Here is a 25,590-nt window from a genome sequence, read left to right on the forward strand (position 1 = left end):
GTTCTTTTTTCACTCTGATCTTCTCCTGCCTAGTGTTGGAAGGTTGGAAAGGAGGTAGAGGTATAAGAACCCAATAAAGTAATAAAATAAATTCATCAACACATACCTTTAATCCCAGTACTCAGGAGGCAGAGGCAGGCAGATCTCTGAGTTTGAGGCTAGCCTGATCTACAGAGTGAGTTCCAGGACAGCCGGGGATACACAGAGAAACCTTGTCTTAAAAAACAACAACAAGCCAGGCGGTGGTGGCGCACGCCTTTAATCCCAGCACTTGGGAGGCAGAGGCAGGTGGATTTCTGAGTTCGAGGCCAGCCTGGTCTACAGAGTGAGTTCCGGGACAGTCAGGGCTACACAGAGAAACCCTGTCTCAAAAATCCCCCCAAAAAAACCAACAACAAAAAGCACTAATACACCTGACCACAAAACTATCTTTCTTTTTTACTCATTCCTTTTTTTTTTAAGACAAAAGTTTTATTATGTAGCCCTTGCTGTCCCAGAACTCATTATGTAGACCTGAATGATCTTGAACTCAGAGATCTTCCTGCTTTTACTTCCTATGCCCCGCTCCCCCTAAACCAGTTTTTAACATGACTTTAATAGCTTCAAAATTGTTAATATTTACCGAGGCCAATTTTAAGCCAAACTACAGTATACTACTTATTTAGGATGAATTTGGGGACTTCAAAAGGTTTTTTTATCCTCAAGTATCATTTTCTAAATATTCTCCAGGTATGTTTGTTTCTTTCTTTGGACATGGTATCACTGTGTAGTACTGGATTCCCTGAAGGTCACTATGTAGACCAGGCTGGCCTTGAACTCAGATCTGCTTGTCTCTGCCTCCTATCCAGTTATTTTTGTGTTGTTTGTTTTTAAGTTGGTTTGCTGGGGTTTTTTATTCTTTCTTTTTTTTTTTTGAGATTATAATTACATCACTTGTTTCTTTTGGTTTTCCTCCTTTCAAGCTCTCTTACATACTCCTTTCTCTAAAATTCAAGGCCTCTTTTTTCATTAATTATTGTTACATACATATATGTATATCTTATATATTTCTAAATACATAAGTCCAACTATATGTCCAATGTATATGCTACTTGTATGTATGTTTACAGGGCTGACCTTTTGGTAGTACATAACCTATTGGTGTGCTCTTCCCTGGAGAAGACTGTTTTCCACTCTTGGCATTGTTTAGTTGTCTATAATTCTTTGTGCAGAGTTGAAGCCACGTGGGCTTTCCTCCATCCATGTCACTGTTGATTGCTGTTGCCTTGTTCAGCTCATGTTTAGGCAGTCAGGTTTGGAAGGAAGCCTTCATGGTCCATCTTCTGACATCCTCTAAACTGCAGGCTTATAACAGACTGACCGAATGCTTTCCATTCCCTCTTCTGCAGCGATCCCTCAGTCTTAGGTGCTAGTTTTGAAGGTTTCTTTTCTTTTCTTTTCTTTTCTTTTCTTTTCTTTTCTTTTCTTTTCTTTTCTTTTCTTTCTCTCTCTCTCTCTCTCTCTCTCTCTCTTTCTTTCTTTCTTTCTTTCTTATCTTGAGACACAATTTCTCTGTATGTAGCCCTGACTGTCCTCAAATTCACAGAGATCCACCTGCCTCTCCCTCTTGAATGTTGGGATGAAAGGTGTGTGCCACCACAACGCAGCAGGTGTTTTATATTTTGAGCAAGGGTTTTATACTGTAGCCCAGGCTGGCCTAGAACTTACTGTTTTAGGGTTATTTGCAGTACTCTTCCAGAGTGCTGGTCCATTTCTCCGGTTTTTGAATTTAAAATTTTTTCCTTCATCCATATATCACAGCCAATATCTACTGTTAGAACACTCAAGAAGGAGAGGCAAAAGAATGGAAAGTTCAATGTTTCTAGGGTAGCCTGGGCTACAAATCAAGACCCTATCTCAAAAACAAAACAAAAAACCAACAACAACACACACACAAAAATAAACTTCACTTTTTTTTTTTTTTTTTTTTTTTTTAAAAAAAAACAAGGTCTCACTAAGCAGCCCCTTTCAGGTCTGGAACTTACTATGTAAATCAGGCTGGCCTTGAAATCCCAGAATCTACCTTGCTTCTTCCAGCCCAAGATCTACGTATAAATTTCTTATGTCAGTAAAGAACATCTATAAAACTGTCAGACCCCAGGAATTTAGTCTCAGTTGTTCTTCAATCAAACAGCATAATTACCCAAAGCATAGATTGCCCCGTAGCACACACAGACTCCTAATCCACAGCGTGGGTGATTCATTGAAGCAACAGTTGTCCATTGTTTAGTAACTGGATCATAACACTCAGTACAGTCAAAGATCATCGAATCCTTTTCTCCTGATTTAAAAAAGACATCAGGTTTAGTGATGCTAACATAATAGAATCATAACATAATACTCAGCAACATTGGCATTCTCTGTTTTCAGGAATCAACCATTATGTCTAATTTAAAAATATCTATTAAAAGCCTTTGCCTAGAAAGTCGTATTTTTAACTCAAAGCACTGTCACTTATTAAGAGACCATTTGCAGAACAAAGGGCCATGACTTTTTAACTACTCTAATTCTACCACCTAAACAATTTGCATTTTTTACACTCCCATTTCATTTCCAGTAATAATTCTGGTTCATGGCCTGGTACAACTTGAATTTTAATGTAATTAAAATCCATATGTAGCAACAAACAGAAAATTTGAGAAAAATATATATATTAAAGATTTATGTATTTTATGTGTATGAGTACACTGTCACTGTCTTCAGACACACCAGAAGAGGACATCAGATCTCATTACAGGTGGTTGTGAGCCACCATGTGGTTGCTGGGAATTGAACTCAGAACCCCTAGAAGAGCTGTCAGTGCTCTTAACCACTGAACCATCTCTCCAGCACAAGAAATTATATATATATATTTTTTTTTTTTGTGGTTTTTCGAGACAGGGTTTGTAGCCCTGGCTGTCCTGGAACTCATTTTGTAGACCAGGCTGACCTCGAACTCAGAAATCCGCCTGCCTCTGCTTCCCAAGTGCTGGGATTAAAGGTGTGCACCACCACTGCCCGGCAAGAAATTATATTCTTAAAATAGAATTTTAAAATACACTATGATTAAAAGCCTAGGGAAAGTTCTTTTCATCAATGGTTTAAGCACTGAAATGTCTACACCACTGCCTGGCGACAGAATTTATTCACTGAGATACTGGTGCCTGCTGGTGCACTACTTTATTCTTGGCACTCAGGAAACAGAGGTAAGAGGATCTCTGTGAGTTCAAGAACAGCCTGGTCTACATATTGAGACTTTGTCCCAAAATAAAATTCTTCAAAAAAGGTTAAAATTCTAAATTGAGGAACATATAGAAAAATGAAGGTGTACAATGTTCATGAACTTTAAGAATCAGCGTAGAGTCTGGAGAGATGGCTTGGCAGGTAAGAACACTTGCTGTTTGCAGAGGACCAGGGTTTGCTTTTCCAGCACCAACATGATGGCTCACAACCATCCAAAACTAGTTCTAATAGATGCACCCTTTTCTTACCTCCTCATGCATTGTATACATGCGGTGCACATACATACACACAAGGATATATATACAATAAAAAAAAAATCTCTTTAAAAACTGTCAATGTCTTTCCTATTAGTTGTATTTGATATCTGAATGGTCTGTTTATAAAATGCTATATCTGTGACTTATTAATAAATATTTCCGCCGGGCAGTGGTGGCGCACGCCTTTAATCCCAGCACTTGGGAGGCAGAGGCAGGCGGATTTTTGAGTTCGAGGCCAGCCTGGTCTACAGAGTGAGTTCCAGGACAGCCTGGGCTATACAGAGAAACCCTGTCTCGAAAAACCAAAATAAATAAATAAATAAATAAATAAATAAATAAATATTTCCTGTTGAAGAAGGCTGTGATATAGAATTGGCATAATAAAAACAGTCATTCAAAACTTAAAAAAAAAAAACTGTCAATGTAACTCCTGAGAGGGAGAAGACCTTAATCAGGGAGAAGAAAAAAAAAAAGCATGAAGGGAAATGGGATACACGTGAAATAAAAGCAAAAAGGAGGACTACTTGGGGATGAAAGAGATCAGCAAGAAAGAGATGGAGGAGACAAATGCCATAATGACACACATGACTGTGCCAACCTAAAAAAATCAAATTGAAAAAGCCAATATAAGGATAAGTATGGAACCCTAGCCCCCAATCCAATTTTTGAAACATATAACAAGCAATCCAAAAAATTAAAGTTTGTTGCTGTTTTGGAAACATGACCTGAATGTATTATAGTTTATATTTTATGATTCACTATGATATGTATCAATTTAAATAAAAATATGTGGAATATTGTGGAAAATTGACATATAAATATGGTGGTTTGAACAGGAATGGCTCCCACAGGCTTATGTATTTAAATGATTAGTCATTAAGGAGTGGCACTATTTAACAGGGATTAGGAGGTGTTGCCTTAGAGGAAGTGTGTCACTGAGGCTGGGCTTTGGGGTTTCTTTTCTTTTTTTTTTTGGTTTTTTGAGACAGGGTTTCTCTGTGTAGCCCAGGCTGTCCTGGAACTCACTCTGTAGACCAGGCTGGCCTCAAACTCAGAAATCAGCCAGCCTCTGCCTCCCAAGTGCTGGTGTGGAGAGCCGCATAGTGCTGCGCCTTTAAGATGGCACTGGTCTCCACCTTCCGCCACCTGCTGGCGAGGACTCTTAGGAGTAAACAACTCCTTATATGGCTGTGGGGTTGATCTGGCTTGTCTCCATGTGTGTGGACCTATCTGCTGTTGCTATGGTGGTTGGCTAGTCCTAGAGTACTTAAGCCTGGTAGCCGCTTTTCCCGGGGTTGTCAGTTAGAAGATTGTTAAAAGGTCCTGAATGAACTGCTTGGAGAAGAGCCCGCGTGTTGCGTCTTCCTTGCTGGTCGAGGGTGGACGCCACATGCTGGGATTAAAGGCGTGTGCCACCATTACTATTACTGATGCTATGGGCTTTGGGGTTTCAAACACTCAAGGCAGGCCCAGGGTCTCTCACTTCCTGTTGCCTGAGGATACAGACTTAGAACTCTCAGCTCCTCTGACACCATGTCTGCCTGTTTGTTTCCATGCTGATAATGGGCTAAACCTCTGGAAATGTAAGCTAGCCCTCTGGAAATGTAAATGGCTTTCCTTTATAAGAGTTGCTGTGATCATGATGTCTCTTCACAGCAATAGAACACTGGCTAAGACAAAGTACAATGAAGAATAGCTAGACTCTAACAGAAAATAATAAGAGAAAAATAGTCCTGTCAGATATTAAATTTTTTTTGAGGGGGCAGGGGCAAGAAGGCATATATACATAAAGATCAGAGGGTAACTTGCAGGAATTGGTTCTCTCTTTCAACAATGTGGGTCACCCAGTGTCTCAATTAGGATTTCTCTTGCTATGATAAAACACCATGGCCATCATGACCATAAGCAACTTAAGGAAGAAAGAGTTTGATTGATCTTACAGTTTGCAGCCCATCCCTGAGGGAAGTCAGGACAGGAACTCAAGGCAGGAGCTGATGCAGAGGTTATAGAGGAATGTTGCTTACTGGCTTGCTACTCATGGCTTGCTCAGCCTACTTTCTTATAACACCTAGGATCATAGCTGCCCTGAGGTGACACTACCCATAGTGGGATGGGTTCTCATCAACCATCAAATAAAAAAAATGTCCCACAAGCTTGTCTGAAAGCCAATACAATGGAGGCATTTTCTCAATTAAGAGCCTTTCTTCCTCAATGACTTTATCTTGTATCAAGTTGACTAAACATTAGCCAACACAGGGAACTGGGTCCTCAGGCCTGGTGGCAATCATTCTTAGCTGCTGAGTCATTTTGCTCGCCTTAAACTAAGATTTTTTTTTTTTTAATAGGTCCAAAGTAATTAAGACAGAGACAGATTGGGACTGGAGAGGTGGCTCAGTACTTAATAACACTGTCTGCTCTTCCAAAGGACCTAGGTAAAATTCCCTGCACCGTCATGGCAGTTCACAGTTGTCTGTAACTTCAGTTCCAGAGGATCTGACACCCTCACACCTATTCATGTAAAATAAAAATTAATTATTTAAAAAAGATAGGGACAGATAAAAAACTAAAGAAACATATGTTAAAGTTATACAGAACAATGGAGAAAAGAATCTTTTATGCTAGTGATGGTAACTGGTATGGGGGGTGGGGACAAGAGAGAAGCCCTGAGGGCCAGCAGAATGAATGGAAATATGCAGCCTTGAGGGATGGGAGATGGGAGGACCCTCTAGAAAGTACCAAAGGCTCGGGAGGTGAGAGACTCTCAGGACTCAAAGGGAGAGACCTTAGATGAAATGCCCAACAGTGCGGCTAGGGAATGTGTAGAGTCCACCTCTAGTAGAAAGACAGGGCATTAAGTGGAGGGACACAGTTGCCATCCCACAGTCAAAAATTGTGACCCACAATTGTTCTTGTCTAATAGAACTACAGGGTCAAAAATGGAGAAGATACTGAAGGAAAGGAGATCCAGTGACTGGCCCAACTTGTGATCCATCTCAAGGGGAGGCTCCAAGGCTTGACACTATTACTGATGCTATGGTGTATGTACAGACAGGAGCCTAGCATGGCTGTCCTCTGAGAGGCCCAACAAACAGCCGACTGAGACAGATGCAGATACTTATACCCGACCATTGGACTGAAGTTGGGGACCCCTGTGATTGAATTAGGGAAAGGCTGGAAGAAGCTGAGGAGGAGGGTGATCCCATAGGGAGATCAGAAGCCTCAACTAACCCATACTCCTGAGATCTCTCAGACACCAAGCCATAAACCAGGCAGCATACATGACCCGGTCCAGGCCTCCGACACATACAGCCTAAGACTGCCTGATCTGGCCTCAATGGGAGAAGACATACCTAACCCTTGAGAGACCTGAGGCCCCAGGGAGTGGGGAGGCCTGGTAGGGGTGGGGGACACATCCTCTTGGAGACAAGAGGAGGAGGAATGGGACAAGGAACTGTAGGAGGGCAGATTGGGAGGGGGCAATGACTGGACTATAAAAAAAAATAAAAGTAATGATAACAAAAAATTGTTCTACCGGGCAGTGGTGGCGCACACCTTTAATCCTAGAACTTGGGAGGCAAAGGCAGGTGGATTTCTGAGTTCGAGGACAGCCTGGTCTACAGAGTGACAGCCAGGGCTACACAGAGAAACCCTGTCTCGAAAAAACAAAACAATTTGGGTAGTGGTGGTGCACGCCTTTAGTCCCAGCACTTGGGAGGCAGAGGCAGGCGGATTTCTGAGTTCGAGGCCAGCTTGGTCTACAGAGTGAGTTCCAGGACAGCCAGGGCTACACAGAGAAACTCTGTCTCGAAAAACAAAACAAAACAAAACAAAAAAATTGTTCCAAAGTAATGAGTGACTTGCTGTTACTAAACTGTTTATATAAACAATGTAGTTTACACTGAACACATACTCTCCTTTTTAGGTCCTAGAATCCAGTTTATTATTTGTTTTGTTTTGAAATAGGGTGTTGAGGTACGTTGGAAGGTGTGTCTTTGTATTTTCAATTGTTAATTCTGGCAGAGAGCTCAATGCTGGTAGGATCTTGCTATTGTTACTTCTATGGCCCATCACAGGCCCCATATTTTGTAAATATTTGTTCTTCCTCATTAGCCTAGTGGCAATCTAGAATTTTATCTGATTGTCTGTAATAAAGAGCTAATGGCCAGTAGCTGGGTAGAAAGAGGAGATGGAACTTCCACGAGAGAGAGGGATGCTGGGAGAAGACATGAGACGCAGAAGGTTCTCCAGTGGACACGGAAGTGAAGGGAAAGACTAGAGTGGAAAAGTCAGAGAGGTAGAATTAGCCACGTGTTTGGACACAGTGTCAAGATCAATCAGGTTCTACTAGATAGCTGGCTTGGAGAGTGTCCTAGCTAATAGGCCTAAGCTTTAAAATATTAAAAATCCTCTATGTCAGTATTTATACTGCTGGTGGGTCTGACAAAGTCCCACTATAACAGAGTCTTCCTAGTTAGTCTGGCTATCCTGATTTCCCTCTGTAGAGCAGGCTGGCCTACAGAGACTCTGTTCCTGCCTTCTCAGTGCTAGAATTAAGATATGTGCCACCATGCCCATCCTATTTGTTTGTTTGTTTGCTTTTGTTGTTTCCTTGAAACAGGGTCTCTATGCAACCTACCTATCCTTGAGAACTCACTAGGTAAGACTAGGTTCGCCTCAAACTCATCTGAGATTCAGTTTTTAATGAGCATGTTTATTTCTTCTAATTGAAAGGTAGAAATCCCAGCACTTGGGAGGCAGAGACAGGTGGATTTCTGAGTTCGAGGCTAGCCTGGTCTACAGAGTGAGTTCCAGGACAGCCAGGGCTACACAGAGAAACTGTGTCTCGAAAAACAAAAACAAAAACAAAAAAAAAAAAAAAAAAAAGAAAGGTAGAAAAAAGTCCTTAAAATCCTACAGGAGAGAGACATGAAAGAATTCTCAAGACTTATAAGATAAATCATCAGATAAAGGCACCAAAACTGATAATCTGAATTCTATCCCAAGAAACCAGATGGTAAAAGAAAAGAATCAACTCCTACAAGTTTTCTCTGACATCCACATGTGTGCCATAGTGTGTCTTGTGCCTGAGTAGGGCCCAGAGGACAGTGAGGGAAGCTTCCATAACTGCCCAAATCTGTTGGCATACCCCTTGACATAAAACAGAGAATCCTAGCAAACTTGTGGAACCTTAGAATGGGTCTAGAATAGAGTGCTTCCCTGTCTTTACATAAGTCCTCATGGGTGCTGGCAGCCTGACACTTCCCCATACTACCAGTGGGGTGGTTGGCTACTCCAGAGCATCTTCCATTCCTCATTGGTCCACTGCTGGAAAAAAAAAATGCTTGCTGTTGTGCAATGCAGTAGATCTGCACCTGGATGCTGATCTTTGGAGTCTGTTTTCCAGGGCTCATGACTTTATCTCCCTCACCCACTCCTTGATCCTGGATCCAACACCATGGCCCACTTATGCATATGTACATATAAATAAATAATAAAGAATGCATAAAAAGATTCTCTTTTTTTTTTTTTGTGGTTTTTGAGACAGGGTTTCTCTGTGTAGCCCTGGCTGTCCTGGAACTCACTCTGTAGACCAGGCTGGCCTCGAACTCAGAAATCCTCCTGCCTCTGCCTCCCAAGTGCTGGGATTAAAGGCGTGCGCCACCACCTCCCAGCTGCATAAGTCTGACTATAGGAACAAATTTACATTCTTTGACAAAATTGTAGCCACCACTAAGTGTTTAAATTGGTTTTTATGCTGTCTTTCTTTTAAAGCTGGGAAAATTAAAGCAATTAAACTAGAATAAGGTTAGCTTTTCTAAGAAAAAAGGAGGAAAAGATGGTAAAGTTCAATACAGTGAAGGGTAAATAATAGTGATATTTTCTCTCTTTTTTGATATTTTCTTGAAAAAGAAAAACATTACATATAGAACATGAACATCTAATGAAAATGGATTTTTCTTCTTGGTTTTGGTTTGGTTTTGTTGTTGTTGCTTTTGTTTCTGTTTTTTGAGACAGGGTTTAACTGTGTAGCCCTGGCTGTCCTGGAACTCACTCTATAGACCAGGCTGCCCTTGAACTCATAGAGACCTGCCTATCTCTGCCTCCCGAGTCCTAGGATAAAAGGCATTCACCACTAGACCTGGCCCTGAATTTTTCTTTTTGTAATTTTTTTTTTTACATTTTATTTTTATTTTATGTGTATGTGTATTTTGTTTCCATGAACATCTTGTACAACATACATACAGTGTCTGCAGAGGCCAGAATAGGGTGTCAGATCCTCTAGGACTAGAATTACAGGAGGTTGTTAGCCACCACATGGATGTTGGGACAGAACATGGGTCTCCTAGAAGGACAACCAGTTCTCTTAACTGCTGAGACATCTCTCTGGCCTCTCCCTCTTTTTTGAGATGGGTCTTATGTAACCCTGGCTGGCCTCAAACTATTTGTGCTGCTGAGAATGACTTTGAACTTCTGACCTCCTGCCTCCACCTCTTGAGTGTTGTGATTACAGCCAAGGACTACCATCTATGATTTATACAATGCTGAGAATTGAAGCCAGGGCTTCCTGCATGTTAAACAAGCACCATATCAACTGATCTACATCTTCAGCTCCCAAACAGGATTTTTCCTTCAACAGTAAACAAGGAGCCACTCTAGAGTTGAGAATAGGACAATAACATGATCAGACTCAAAATGTAAGAGCAGACTTTAGAGATTAAAACAGGAACATCAAGATACGGCAATGTTGAAGTAGATACATCTATATAAATACTGTTGGACTGGATATAGGTGTGAACGAGGACAACCTGGAGGATGCTTGAAGTTTTGAGCGTGTCTTCAGCTCATTGGTAGTGCTGGCCTCACATACATGAGGCTCTAGGATCAATCACTCAGTACTGAAGGAACAAACAAGATGTCTAAAGCTTTGTTCTGACCAACTAGGTAAATCATTGCTACTATCAAGAACATGGCAAATCATGGGAGGAAAATACAGATTTTGGTGTAGACATGTTAATTATGAAGTATGTATTGGCCTATAAGTTAAGTTCAAAGAGATGGTTATTTTATAAATAATTCTTTTTATTAAAGATACCTAAGGGAGAGGGGAGGAAACAAAAAAGAATGAAGATGGTCAAAGTACCTTTCATAGTTGCGAGAGGACACATATACAAACAATGTAGTCACGTAGACTAATGAGAGAAATGAGATATTTTTATCATTACCTCCAATAGCATAGACCATCCCTCCTAAAACTGCAACTCCAAGTCCACACCGAGCCTGATGAAGTGAAGATACAGTGGTCCAGTACTGGCTAAAGGTATCAAAACGTTCTACACAGCTGAGGGCTCTGCTATCACTCCAACGGCCCCCCTGCAACCGTGTATATCCACCTAAAAGCAGGAAGGAAAAAACACACAGCAAACATTTACTGCTAAATATGGAAATGGAAGTAGTGAAGAAAATCTAGGCCTCTATATCTAGACATTTATATAGCTTAGAGACTGTCACCTCTATTAAAGAGTATATAAAGCCGGGCAGTGGTGGCACACGCCTTTAATCCCAGCACTTGGGAGGCAGAGGCAGAGGCAGGCAGATTTTTGAGTTTGAGGCCAGCCTGGTCTTCAGAGTGAGTTCCGGGACAGCCAGGACTACACAGAGAAACCCTGTCTTGAAAAACCAATAAATAAATAAATAAATAAATAAATAAATAAATAGTATATAAAATAGATACCCCTCAATTATGCCAAGTCCTGGAAAATTATGGACTATATGCAATGAGATATTAATCTTAGTGTTTAATCATATGATCTCATTTGTAATAGAAGGCTATATAAAATATATGTCTAGGCCATGTCCTTTAACTAATTATAAAGTTTCATTATGACTTTTGTATGTCTCAATTAAAAACAGTGTGTTGAGGGGATGCTGGGATGGCTCGGTGTTAAAGTGTATGTACTATTGCAAAGGACAGGGAACCACCATAATTCCAGGGATCTCACGCCCTCTTCTGGAGTTTGCAGGCAGCTGTACTCACACATGCATGTTTCTACACAAAGATACACACATATGCGCATAATTAAAAATTTTTTAAAAAGCATGTCAAAAAAAAAAGTGGGTTGAAGACTGGTGAGTTGATCAGTGGGAAAAGGCATTTGTCACTTAAGTCTGAAAACCCAAGCTCAATCCCTGGCACTCACATTAAGGTGGGAGGAAATAATTAACTCCATAAAAGTTGTTCTCTGACCTTCACACACACACCATGGCATGTGCATGCACACACAGAGACCATACACATAATTAATAACACAGAAAATAAGCTTTTAAAAAGTAAAGCAAGAAAACAAAACAAAAAGTAAAGCAAAAGTCGGGTAGCAGTGGTGCACACCTTTAATCCCAGGACTTGGGAAGCAGAGGCAGGTTGATCTCTGAGTTTGAGGCTAGCCTAGTCTACATAGTGAGTTCCAGGACAACCAGGGCTATACAGAGAAACCCTGCCTTGAAAAAAAACACAACACAACATAACAAAATAAAATAAAAAAATAAAACAAAGTAAAAATAATGAATTGAAATTCATGTTTTCCCTACCCATCCACTTATCAAAAAAAATATAGTATACACACCAAAGGAAAGTTTACATATTATAATATGTAAAAAGTATACATACAATCCATCTTGTATAATTATGAGCTATATTATATATAAACAATTATATATAGCCATAGCATATCTAGTATATCTGGATAACCTTACATGCTATATATTGACCAATTTTAATGGTTTAAAATTAAATTTTTTTAACATGCTCCTCTGATGTTTTTTGCACAAATGCACTTTTTTTTTTTTTGAGACAGTTTCTCTACATAGCCCTGGCTATGTACATAGCTTTGAACTCACACAGAAAAACTAACAGATAAAACTTTATCATATAATCTGTCTTCCTTGTGCTGAGACTGAAGTCTTGTACACCATGCCCAGCCTATAAATCCATTTTCTTTAGTTTAAATCAGGAGGGGACAAGATCACATGGCTCCTGTGCCCAACAGCCTTTTCAGGAAGGTTGCATTGGAATCTGACATTAACTGCCACTGTTCCTGGGGGCCTCAGTTACTTTCTGCAGCTCACTCTGGTTTGTCTGTTTGCCTCCAGGAGTCACCGTGTCCTTTTTGCTTTATACACATAAGCACATCTCTTGCCTGAACAGAGCTCAGTTTCATCTCAGGCATAAACATCTTCAGTTTTGAGATGAGCTGTGTGTTCTTTGGTGCTGAGAACTTGCTTACAGCCTTCAAAAATAGCCTTGTACCACAGCCTCCCAGACATATCTGCCTTTTAGAACTACTGTTCCTAGAGGACTCTACAGATTCCAAGATGGCAGAAAGAGTCCTCTTATGGATCATGCTGTCAAAACACTTTGGAAACCACTTACTTTATCACCCCCAATGACTAAGACATTATGAAGAGTTCAAATTGTTAAATATACTTCCTTTGAACTTAAGGTTTGTGTTTTTAAAGACAGTGTCACACTGTAGCCTCAGCTGACCCAGAACTCACTAAGTAACCCAGGCTGACTTTGAATTGACTGCACTCCTCTACCTCAGCCTCAGAATGCTAGAATTGTAGGCATGAGCTACTATGCCTAGCAAAATTTTAACTTTTACAGAAATGTTTCTTGTGCTAGTGAAGTAGCTCAGCAGGGAAAGGCACTGGCTGTCCAGCCTGACAACCTAACTTCAATTCCTGGGCCTACAAAGAGGGGGAAGAAAAACAATTCCTCTAAGTTGTCTTCTCACACCTACACATACACTATGGTCCATGTATGTGCATTCACACAATAGATAGATAGATAGATAAATAAATAAATAAATAAATAAATAAATAAATTTGCAGATAGTCATTTGATGGCAACTAGGTAATCAATGACCAAAGAATTAGAATGTAAAATAGATTGTTGAATGAGAAGCTATCAAGTTTTAAATGTGTTCAACCTATTATGCAAATTCAATTCACTAATCTTAAGCCTAAACATGAAACTAAATATGATTCTGATAACCTTGCATATTAGTAACACCTGCATAGTAACAACAAACTAGTTAAGCTCTTATCCTGAAAATGATTTCTAGCCGGGCGGTGGTAGCACATGCCTTTAGTCCCAGCACTTGGGAGGCAGAGGCAGGTGGATTTCTGAGTTTGAGGCCAGCCTGGTCTACAGAGTGAGTTCCAGGACAGCCAGGGCTACACAGAGAAACCCTGTCCTAAAAAACAAAAAAACAAAAAAAAGAAAATGATTTCTATTATTACCCAAAGTTTCTTACCTACTGCATACAGATATTTTCTTGCTTTCTTCCGAGGTCGAACTTTAGATGTCTGCAGAAAACTACAAAACTTGTTCTCTTTGGGAGACTTGCAGCCCTCACAGTACTCTTTCAAAAGTGTTTGCAGTGCAACTCGAAGATTAAAATCAGATACTCCTAAACAGTATTTAAAAAGACAGTGTTTTAAATGACTTTCAAATATTACTGAAAAGAAACATTTCCTGGTCAGTCATGGTAACACATGCCTTTAATCCCAGCACTCTGGAGGCAGAGGCAGGAGGATCTCTGTGAGGTCTAGTCCATCCTGGACCTAGTCTCAAAAAAGAAAAACAAACAAAATGAAATAAAAAGCAATAAGGAAAACCCCCTCCTCACCGTTGGTGTTGGAGAGGATTAAAGGAATATGCTGCTGTCACAAGAACCCAAGTTCGGTTCCCACCAACCACACCTATAATTTCAGCTCAAAGCAGTCCACATCCACGAGCATCCACGCCCTGGAGGCGTCCACACTTACACACACTTACCAGCACACAGACACACACATCATCTAAAATAAAATAAATCCTCCCAAAATAAACCCCTTATCAAACAATGGTATATTTCTTACAATAGAAAATATTATTTTTATAACTGCTGGCAAGGAATATACTTTCCTTAAGTCTATCCAAATAAATTGTAAATGTTTTAAACGGGACAGTGAGATGGGCTCAACAGGTAAACGCATTTGCCGCCAAGCCTGATGACCTTTGTTCGATTCCTAGGATCTACATGGTGGACGAGAACTAGCCCCTCAAACTTTCTGCTGCCCTCCTCTGATCTGAGGTATGCTTGAACTTACATAAATATACACACAAGTACATAGAAATGTAATTTAAAAGCTTTTTAAAAATACTAAATTGCAAACACATATATAATACTTTCCAAATAAAGATGGCAAAATGAACCAACTTCACAATTAACAGGGCCAGGCTCAGTGGGGTGAGGGGGTGAGTACCTGAGTTCAATCCCCAACACTAAAAAAAAAAAAAAAAAGAACACTACTATCTAAGAAAAAAGTTAAAAATCAACTTTTACACATAAAATCTAATAACAAAGAAAATACATTTATGTTGGAAACCTTTAAAAATGATGAGTTAAAGCAAGAAAAAAATCTTTAAAATTTTTTACAATTAATTTTATTTATGTGGATGGGTGTTTTGACTACATGCATGCCTGTATATCATGTATATGCCTTTCTACAATATTGGTGTTTCAATTCTAACTTCGTTTCCCTAGCAATACATCTCCTCCTATTCTAATGCTCTTGTTTTAGACTGTGTGTATTTATTTATTTGTTTGTTTATTTATTAATTTTTAAAGTTTTGAGACAGAGTTTCTTTTTATAGCCCTGGATATCCTAGAACTCACAGAGATCTGCATGCCTGTCTCCTGACTGCTGGGATGAAAGGAGTGAGCCACCACCACCCTGCAAAATTTATATTTTTTAGTAACTCTACTGTCTGAATTTCAAGAGGAATGTGTTTCTATTTATGGCTAATTCCCCTCATACCCTACCCGCCCACCTGCTTCTCCATCTAGGCTGAATCCTTCCATTTCTTTCTCTTATTTTCCCTGGGATCTACTGCAATAGATGCGTCCCCATCCCACACCCTCACCCCCATCTTGTTTACATAGTTCAAACTCTGCTCTGACAAAGAGATGACTCTCCCTCTCCCTCTTTTTATCTTAGTGCAATTACTCTGTATTCTCCAGTAGAAATTTTGAATAAGACTTGTGTTCTCACTGTATCTTTCTAGCCTGAGACATGAGGGCGGTGAAGCTCTAGGGCTGACGTCCTTACTTTGGATTAAACCTAGTGCTGAATTTATGCTGGGCTAGCCTCCAGTGAGCTCTAACCCAACCAAGATGCTTTTGTTTCTCAACTGCCTCTGCTTTGCTTTTCAATTGTTCATTCTTCCTCCAAAATATCCATTGATGGTTCCCAAGACTTTACTAATTGGCCTTTCCTCCATATTATTTATAAGATACAGAGATAAGAAATAGGGGTATACTGAGAAGGCTAGAAGACAGTCCATTACTAGTTCTATATGAAAATCAGAAAATATTGCTCTTTCAGGGAAGACAATATGTCCTGTTAGTACAGGACATTGGTTGACTTTCATCTCAAGTACCCACCTCATCTAAGTACCCCTGAGCAGAGGCAACCTACTCAATCACACCCAAAAAACTTTAGAAAATTTTCCTCATGACATCAGAATATTTTGTTTCTAAACTGGTCCTGCTGATGCCCACCTGTAGTCCTAGCACTTGGGAGGGTGGAGGAAGGAGGATCAGAAGTTGCAGGTCATCCTTGATTTTATAAAGAGATTAAGGCCAACCTGGGCTAAGAGACCTAAGTCAAAAAGAAGGTGGAATAGAGAGATGGCTCAGTGGTTAAGAGCATTAGCTGCTCCTCTAAAGGAACCTAGTTTGATTCCTGGCACCCATATGGCAGCTTATAACTGTTTGTAACACCAGTTCCTGGTTCTAGGGTGTCTGGCAGGTTTTTCTAGTTTCCAAGGGCACAGGCATATATGCAGGTAATATGCGTGTACACACACACACACACACACACACACACACGACAGTTTCAAAAAAGATGATTGTCAAATGATATATAAAAATATTCAGAAACTACACATAAAAACCTTTCCCAAAATGAAGGGAAAATTAAGCTTATTTATTTATTTATTTATTTTTTGAGAGGTCTCTGTCTGAGACAGGGCCTTACTATTTAGTTCAGGTTAGCCTAGCACTCACTATGCAGTCTAGGCTGGACTCAGATCTGCAGTGATCCTCCTGTTTTTGCCACCTGTGTACTAGGATTACAGACATGCACTTTCATACTCAGAAGAACTTTCAAAAAGAAAGGAAATATGATAGAATCTAATTAAAAAAATAACAAACAAAACCAACAAAAATCAAGAATAATGAAATAGCAGGGCTCATGCCTTTAATCCCAGCACTTGGGAGGCAGAAGCAGGCGGATTTCTGAGTTCGAGGCCAGCCTGGTCTACAGAGTGAGTTCCAGGACAGCCAGGGCTACACATTGAAATCCTGTCTCGAAAAACAAACAAACAAACAAACATCCAGCAAACCCATTGGGCTGGAAAGATGGTTCAACAGTTAAGCAAGCATGGTTTTTGAAGAGAACTAAGTTGAATTTCTAGAACCTACATGGGGCTCATAAACATCTATAATTCCTGTTCCAGAGGATCTGACCTCTTTTTGCTTCCTTGAGCATCAGGCACAGACATAATACATAGACACACATGCAGGCAAAATACGCACATTAAAATTTTAAATAATAAAAATAAAAATTTAATCTGACCAACCCAAACTATGAGTAAAAAAAGAAAATTTGGTAATAAAAACCTCTCCATACTTGAAGCTGCATATGTGATCACATGGCTGTAATCCAGCACTTGTGAGATAAAGGAGTCAGCAGCAACAGAAGTGTGAGGTCACTCTTGGCTGTAGATTGAGTTAGTGACCAACTCCAGCTACATGAGATCCTGTCTAAAACACATAAACCACAGCTGAAAATCATCTGTTAGCACCAAAATCATCCGACTAGAGAGATAAAGGCAAAGAGCCAAGCAACTCGTGACTGCAACACAGAGGTAATGCTATAAACCTTGAGGACTTTGACAGAAAAAGTAGATGGAGAGAAAAGTAAAAATCCTAAGTGCCTAATTTCTCTTAGCAGAGAGTTGACATTGCTTAAAATTGAAACTATAATTTTATTTTTAATGATATTTACCTTTTGTCCTTCAAGTTAAAAAAAAAAAAGTAAGGTAGCTTGGCAGCGGTGGCACACCTTTATCCCAGCACTTTGGAGGCAGAGGGAGGCAGATCTTGGGGTCTGACACCAGCCCGATCACCATAGTGATCTAGGGCAGCCAGGGCTACACAGAGAAACAATGTCTTTAAAACCAAATGAAGATTTAGTTTATTTTTTTAATCACGTGTGTGTGTGTGTGTGTGTGTGTGTGTGTGTGTGTGTGAGAGAGAGAGAGAGAGAGAGAGAGAGAGAGTGTTTCTTTCTGTTGTTGTTACTTCAGAACTAGAAATCCCCCTGGTTGTGGTAGTACACACCAGGAAGATTGTGAATTTGACCCAGCCTAGACTACACCTTAAAACAAGAAATCCCCAACAATTATAAAACAAAGACGAAAATGCTTAGAACCTGAAGATAACTCAAAGTTTACACAGAAGCCATAATATTGTATCAGCTGTTCAATGACTTCTGACCAAAGTATAGGAACCTAAGTTTGATCCTGTCACCCATGTGAAAATTCCCAACATGGTGGCATGAGCCTGAAATCCTAGAACCGGGGAGGTGGAGACAGTAAGATCTCTGGGGCTTGTTAGCTAGCCAGTCTAGATAAATCAGCAAGCTCCAGGCTCAGTGAGAGAGATGTCTCAAAACACAAGGTGAGGAACAACTGAGGAAGACACATCAAGTCAACCTCTAGCCTTTAAGTGCTTACACACACACACACACACACACACGCAAAGAAACAGATCTTAGAGATCAACTAGTTTGATATACAGTAAAGAATTACCTTCTATGTACTTTAAAAGCCTCTGAGATGGTAACAAAGGGAATCGAACTGGATCTAACACTTCCACTACATGTTTCCTTCTCTTTCCCAGATCTTTCAGAATCCACTGCATCGCTGCTAAGAAGACTTGGTATTCATCCTCAATGCTAAGCTCTTCACTTCGTAGAATTTTGGTCAGCTGATCTTTTGTAAGTGCCAGGAACTCTTCCCCACTATGAACCTCCAAGAAATGGACATGAATATAGTTTTCTGTGAACTCCAAAAGGTCATGGCAGGCAATTTGCTCAGAGAACTGAAAGAGTCCAATGCAGTTCTGTGGATCGATTTGTCCTTTCAGAAAATCACAGCAAAGATTAACAACTTCAGTCAACTGTAGCATGTCTGCTGCAACAATCAACTCCTGGACATTATTCACAGCTATGTTCACCAATCCTAGGGAAATAGAAAGATAAAATAACCAATAAAGCAAAATGAACATTTGGCTCATGATTTTACTTGACTTTAATAATAGTTTAATGTTTGCAGAGTAGAAACTTAGTAAATAGGATATGTGGGGAAAAAACCCAAAACTTAAATGACAATGATATTTAACATTTATGGAACAACTAGGCCTGGCTTGGTGGTGCATGTCTTCAATCCCAGCACTTAGGAGGCTGAGACAGGAGGATCTCAGTGAGCTCAAGGCCAGCCTAACCTACATAGTGAGTTCTAGGACAGCCAGTGCTGCATAATGAAACCTTTTCTCAAATAAAACAAAATACAATTTATGGAACAACTATAATAAGCCAGACACTGTTTTAGTTGCTTTATACTCATTTAATATTTACTATACGCCTATCTAGTAGATATCAGTTTTCTTATTATTGTATTAAGGAACTCACTCTGTAGACCAGGCTAATTTTGAACTCAGAGATCTACCTGCCTCTGCTTCCCAAGTGCTGGAACTAAAAGCATGCACCACTACTGCCTGACCCAGAACTAGGAAATTTAAATAACTCTTATCAAAATTATATGACTGACAGGCTAGAGAGATGGTTAAGCACCTAAGAGCACTTGATGCTCTTGCAAAGACACAGGTTTACTTCCCAGAACCTAAGTGAGGACTCACAGTGACTGATATGATAACTCCAGTTCCCATGAGAATCCAAAGCCCTTTTTGGCCACTGTAGGCACTGTACACATTTAATGCACATACATACATGCAGGTAAATACTCACAGAACATAAAAATGAATAATTCTTCAAAAAATGTTTTGAGAAAAGTTGTATGATTGAACAAGTTGCAGGTTAGTCTGACCTTAAAGCCAACACTTTCTTGCTTCTTGAGACTGTCTCACTACATAGAACAAGCTGACTTCCAACTTTCAGTCTTCTTGTCTCTTATTCCAGGATGCTGGGATTAAAGCAGTGCACACTACATCCAGTAAAATTCATACTTTTAATATAGATTATATGCATGTAGCAAATTAACTGAGGTACTGGGAAGGGAAACAAAGCAGGTTTACTAGAGTCATTTATGATATAATGTCATACAATGTTAGAATTTTTTAAAGATTTATTTATTTATGTATATGAGTACTCTGCATGTATACCTGTATGCCAGTAGAGGGTATTAGATCTCATAGATGGCTGTGAGCCACCACTTCTGGTAGAGCAGTCAGTGCTCTTAACGGTGATCCATCTCCATCTCTCTAGCTCCAGTCTTAGTTTTTTAATATGAGTCATAAACAAGAATCTATAGCATATGAGGAACTACTAACTATTTCAACTAAATACTTGAATTCCTTGCCCCAAAGACTCTATTTTCATTTTTTCTTTTTTCTAAGACAGGGTTTCTGTACCTGAGGTTGACCTTGAATTCCTGATTCTTCTGCCCGTACCTCCCAACTGCTGGGATTATAATTATGTGCCACCATGCTTGGCTTCACTTTCATAGTTTATGTAATAACTTTTGGAGGATATTAAATAGCTAATTATATTTAAGGTAGCAGAAATACTATAATTCTCTTTCCTAATAAACTTTTCATTCTGTTTTATACTTTTATCCCTTTAAGGGTCCAGAGCCTTGCAGATAATAGATAACTACTCTACCACTCAGCTGTATACTTAGCCTTAATTTTTTTTTAATTTTATTTCTTTAGATATTGTTTTACTGTGTAGCCCTGGCTGACCTGAAACTTGCTATATAGACCAGGCTGCCCTTAAACTCAAGAGAGATCCTCCGCTCTACTTCCTGCATGATGGGATGTATGCACCACTATGCCCAGCCACCCCAGCTTTTTACAACAATCACCTTATCCCTTTTACAACAATCACTGTACTAAGCTATCTGTCCCTAATTTATTTCCTTTTTCTATTTAAAAAGTTTAAGCTGGCCTTTAACCCAGTGGTTGGAAGGCAGAGATAGGCAGATCTCTCTAAGTTCAAGGCCAGAGTGGTCTTCAAAGTGAGTTCCAGGATAGGCAGAGCTACATAGTGAGATTCTGTTTGGAAAAAAACTATATATATGTGTATACACACACACATATTATATATGTATATTAAAGTTTGTGTATGCATGGTTTACCTTCTCTACTCCCAATGATCTAGTCCAATTGGATGTTCAAAAAATTATTTAAGAGTGAATGACCAAAGAGATTAAAGAAACAGGAAGAATACTGAATACAAGTTGAGGTGTAAGGGACTGGAGAGATGGCTCAGCAGTTGAAGTACTGAATGCTCTTCCAGAAGACCTGGGTTCGACTCCCAGAGCCTATATGACAGCTCCTATCTGTAACTCCAGGAATGGACACCCTCACACAGACACACAAATTGCAAGGCAAAACATCAATGCATATAAAATAAAAATAAATAAATTAAAACAAACAAATTAAGGTTGAAAAGTGTAGGACCATATGATCTAGCAAGGGAATATATGACAGGTGGAGGTGAGAAGAGGTCACTGGACCCCCTGGAACTGGAACTAGAGTTGGTTTTGAGCAGGTGCTGAGAACCAAACCTGGACCTTCTGAAAGAAGATGAAACACTCTTAACCACAGAGCCATTTCACCAGCCTCAAATACCACACATTTAAAAAATGTAATAATTTCCCCCAAGTAGTTTTTTTAACAATTTTTTTTTACATTATTCTCACCTCCACCTCATGTGTGTCTGTATATAGATACGTATCACCATGTCATGCATGGAGGTCAGAGAACAATTTCCTGGAGTCAGATCTTTCCTTCCACCCTGAGGGTTTAGGAATTGAACTCAGGTCCTGAGGCTTTGTAGCAAGCACCTTTACCCATTGAGCCATCTCATCAGACTCCTTTACATAACTGCTGAAGGAGAACATAGTATATTCTCAAAACTAGACCAAATAAAGTATTTGTTTCCATTTTTTCCCTAACTATAAGAGTAATTTCTAGGGGACCCAATGTCCTCTTATCTCCATAAGTACTACATGCAAGTGGTTCATGTATACACATGCCAACAAAATACTCATTCACCTTTAAAAATAAATAAGCTTATATAAGTTACTTTGGTCATGATATTTTATTACAGCAATAGAAAACCAATACATGGATATACCTGTATAAATGAAATCTAGAAGTAACTGAAAGATTCCAGCTTCAACTCCGAGAATCTGTACAACGTCTTTGGAGGACTCTTTCATTCCTCCAGTGAACAAAGCTGCAAAGTATGGACTACTGGCAGCCAGGACCAGCCGATGAACTTGAAAGGTTTCCTTCCCCACCTGTAGCTGCACATCACAGAAATGCTGTCCACTTCTCATTTTGTTCATCTGGGCCAAGATGAGCTGGGCATGTTTATCAGAGGAAAATGAACTGTCAGCAGCCTTGGCACACTCCTCCTTAGACATGATGATCACAGATTAGAGAAAGACACTGTTGCCCATTATCTGCTTCTACCCTGAGAAACAAAGCACAAAGATCAAAGAATGTCTCTCTGTTAATATAGTTTCTATTCACATACAGATGAAATGTTTTCTATAACGTATCTACGATCATAGAACACACACTAAACAAATAAGGGCCATACTACATGATAGGACTTCTAATATGCTTTTGGATAGTGGAATAAGTAGTCAGTAATAAGCCAAAGGATGCTCCACAGAAGAAATAAGCACTAAATTGAGCACTAAAAGATAAACAGCAGTAAGATATGAAGAATGGCCAGAAACCCCTCCTTGGGCAAAGGCAGAAAGAAGTTCTATCACTACAGTTAAGAAATAGACATCTTAGGCAGGATGAACTTCTAAAAATCAACTGTGCTCAAATGTCTGGTTAAAATCTTTCAGTCTATACATTTCATTTAACATAGAAAGCCTTTGTGGATCTTTGTTTTAACCCAAGACTCTGTTCCACACATTTTCCTGATTCTCTCTCCTCTAGACTTGTTAGCCACCCTAACCTTACCTATGTTACCGTCTATATCACATTCAACCACATCTATCCAAACTCATGCACGCACACACAGTTACTGAAAAATAGTTCCTTTATAGAAGAAACTAGTTTCTACTGCTATAGGATCAGTCTCTAACATATATCAGCATTTCAAATGTTTGTGAAATAATAATAAAAGGCTAGGGGTTTTGTTTTATGAGATAAGAGTCTCAAACTTGTAATCATCCTTCTGCCTTCTGACACTTACTGCCGGGATTGCAGGCATGTGCCACCATATCTGCCTCAATTGTTAGCTTCTTCAAAAATTTGTGCTGATTGTAGTTTTTGGCTTGTTTGTTTGGTTTTGTTTTTTTTTAAAGACATGGTATCACTTTGCAGCCTTGGCCAGACTGGAATTCGCCATGTAGACTAAGTTGCCCTCAAATTCAAGAAGATCAATCTGTTCCTGCCTTCTGAGTGTTGGGATTAAAGTCCAGTGCAACCATGTCTCATCCTCAATTGTAATTTCTATGAGAAGAAAAGATAATCTCTAAGGTCACAGAGAAGGAAACTAACAAAGTTTCCCCAGCATTAGTATACCAACAGTCTCAGGTTTATTTTGTCTAAGCCTAGGGTTGTTCCTACCATATTCTATTACATAGAAATTATCAGACCAGGTTGTAGAGAACAGAATCCAAGTACAGAAACTTGGACCTGAATCTTCATAGGTTTACCAAAAACAAACATGCCAATAACCATCTAAGAACGCTTGGGTTCTTCAAGTAGGCATGAAGTAGGAGATAACACAAATCCAATCCTTTCATCATTTCTTATTTCCCAAATAAAAGTTGAAGATAAACATGACAAATTGCTATGAGAACCAAAGGGGTAAATTCAAGTTACTGAATGAAGAAACCACGAGTTCTTGCAATATAAGATCAACAGATAAAACAAAGTAAATGTGAGATGATTAAGGTCTTGTAATTTAGGCATCAAAAAAAAAACAGAATGTTTTTAATCAAACTTTTTAATCAAAATGACAGAACTATTGTAAGCTGATGTTAAAAAAATTCAGTATATAGTATTCAGTCAAAATTATCAGTGAAAAACAGTCTGGGGCTGGGTGTGGTGGTGCAGAGGCAGGCAGATCTCTTAGTTCCAAGCCAGCCAAGACTACACAGTAAGACCTTGTCCTAACAACAACAACAATAATAGTAAATAAAAACTGATAATCATGACAATCTAGAAACTAATTTTTTGTGAGGTTTAAAGGAAGCCACTAAAATTTTCTTCAGCATGTACACAATGCCAACATCTTACAAAGAATTGGCACATAAATACAATCTATTTCCCTCTATGTGGAAATTCGACCTATAGATGTTATTAAACATAGTGTGCCTGTCGGACTTGATGCTGCTTGTATTCTCCGTGACAGCAGATTCTGAACCCCCGTGGTATGATTCCAGGCTACCTCTATTTGTCTCTTACTCAAGGTATTAAAGCACAGCCACTAACTCAAATGCCTCGAGTTACAAGAAACAGTTCACTTAATATTCACTTTGACAGTAGAGGGTCAGAATGTTTGTTGTCATCCTCAGTAAATGTTGATAGTATTGTACCTCATCCTAAAATGTGGCTTGGGAAATGACTGTTCATACAAACATGAAAAACGAAGTTCTGAGATTAGTGCATAGGGATCTAAGGGCTCTGTCTCGATACAGTTTATTGGCTAACGATGGAGACAATCAGAGGGACTAAAGAGGACCTGTGCTTTGGTGGCCTCGATTTCTCTCTCAAGAGCATCTGAAAATTGATTCTGTAAGGGGGGGGCCAGAACTCCAGCTGAGACTCTTTGTGCTTGAGTTGAAGGCTGTAACTAGAATTCTACCTAACCTGGTAGACACTAGAGGAAGAGAACTCTGTGCTACTGACAGCGCAAGCCGGGTTAGGAATTTCAGACTGGAGCCGGCAGAAGTCAGGGACAGGGTCCGGCCTTGGGTTTCCCCAGTGGGTGCTGGGAGAGCAGAGGCCGACGCGCCGCAAGACTGGAGGAAGCTCCGGGACGGCTAAAACACTTGGACCGTCAGAGCGTCTCCGGAAGTGACAGGAGGAAAACGGAGGAACGGCGCGTTCCAAAGCTCCAATCACTCGCTCTTCCCGGACCGGAGAGGACACGAGGAAGTTCCCAACCCTGTGAGAAACACAGATCGTACGCAGGCCTCGCTTACCCGCCGTGTCCCTTCCCGCCGGCGCCCTCCGATGCTCTGCGCGCGCAGGCAGCGGAGGGGGCGGGCACAGCCTGTGGTGACAGGTGACCACGATTGCTGAAGGCGCAGCTTCATGGCCGATGCGGGAACCTTCTACTGCGCGTGCTCCGCTCCTGGGCCCGCCTCCTCACAGCCACGCGCCGCTGGGGCGACCTGGATAGCGGCTCGCTGGCCGTAGAGGCGGGTTCTTAAAGCCTCCCTCCTGCCTTGGGTTAGTGGTGTCCCCTAGGGCGGTTTCATGCGCATTTTCAATTCTTAAAGTGTCTCAGGCCAGATACCGATCTCGGCATTGAGAAAAAATCACGTGCACAGTACTTATCTACCACTTTTATTAGATCATTTCATGAACCTCAATTTTGATACACTCTGCCTGCTTTGAGGGAAAGACTCAAAACGTCCAGTTCTTCCTCAGTGTAAAACATCATAATGTGTCCTGGAGCATTAGCAACTCCCAATCTCTGTCTCTCTCTGTCTCTCTCTGTCTCTCTGTCTCTCTCTGTC

The 25,590-nt window shown here is 40.1% G+C and overlaps 1 protein-coding gene across 2 annotated transcripts in view; it reads right to left on the bottom strand.

Annotated features, from left to right (window-relative positions):
- The window catches only part of Ipp (intracisternal A particle-promoted polypeptide), a 39,084-nt gene extending 13,936 nt beyond the window's left edge, over positions 1-25,148 (bottom strand). Inside the window, exons 1-6 of one of the 2 annotated variants that reach the window (XM_028786321.1) lie at positions 25,051-25,081; positions 22,008-22,349; positions 18,439-18,870; positions 13,832-13,987; positions 10,742-10,909; positions 2,183-2,320 (exon numbers count right to left, since the gene is read on the bottom strand). In XM_028786321.1, the coding sequence (XP_028642154.1) occupies positions 2,183-2,320; positions 10,742-10,909; positions 13,832-13,987; positions 18,439-18,870; positions 22,008-22,299 (1,186 nt within the window). In that variant the 5' untranslated portion in view covers positions 22,300-22,349; positions 25,051-25,081. Of the gene's footprint in view, positions 1-2,182; positions 2,321-10,741; positions 10,910-13,831; positions 13,988-18,438; positions 18,871-22,007; positions 22,350-25,050 lie in introns of both variants that reach the window. The other variant, XM_028786312.1, reaches the window with a different exon arrangement.
- Positions 25,149-25,590: the final 442 nt, after the last annotated feature.

Source organism: Grammomys surdaster, unplaced genomic scaffold (assembly GCF_004785775.1).
Source record: "Grammomys surdaster isolate TR1022 unplaced genomic scaffold, NIH_TR_1.0 100, whole genome shotgun sequence".
In the NCBI taxonomy this organism is placed as follows: domain Eukaryota; kingdom Metazoa; phylum Chordata; class Mammalia; order Rodentia; family Muridae; genus Grammomys; species Grammomys surdaster.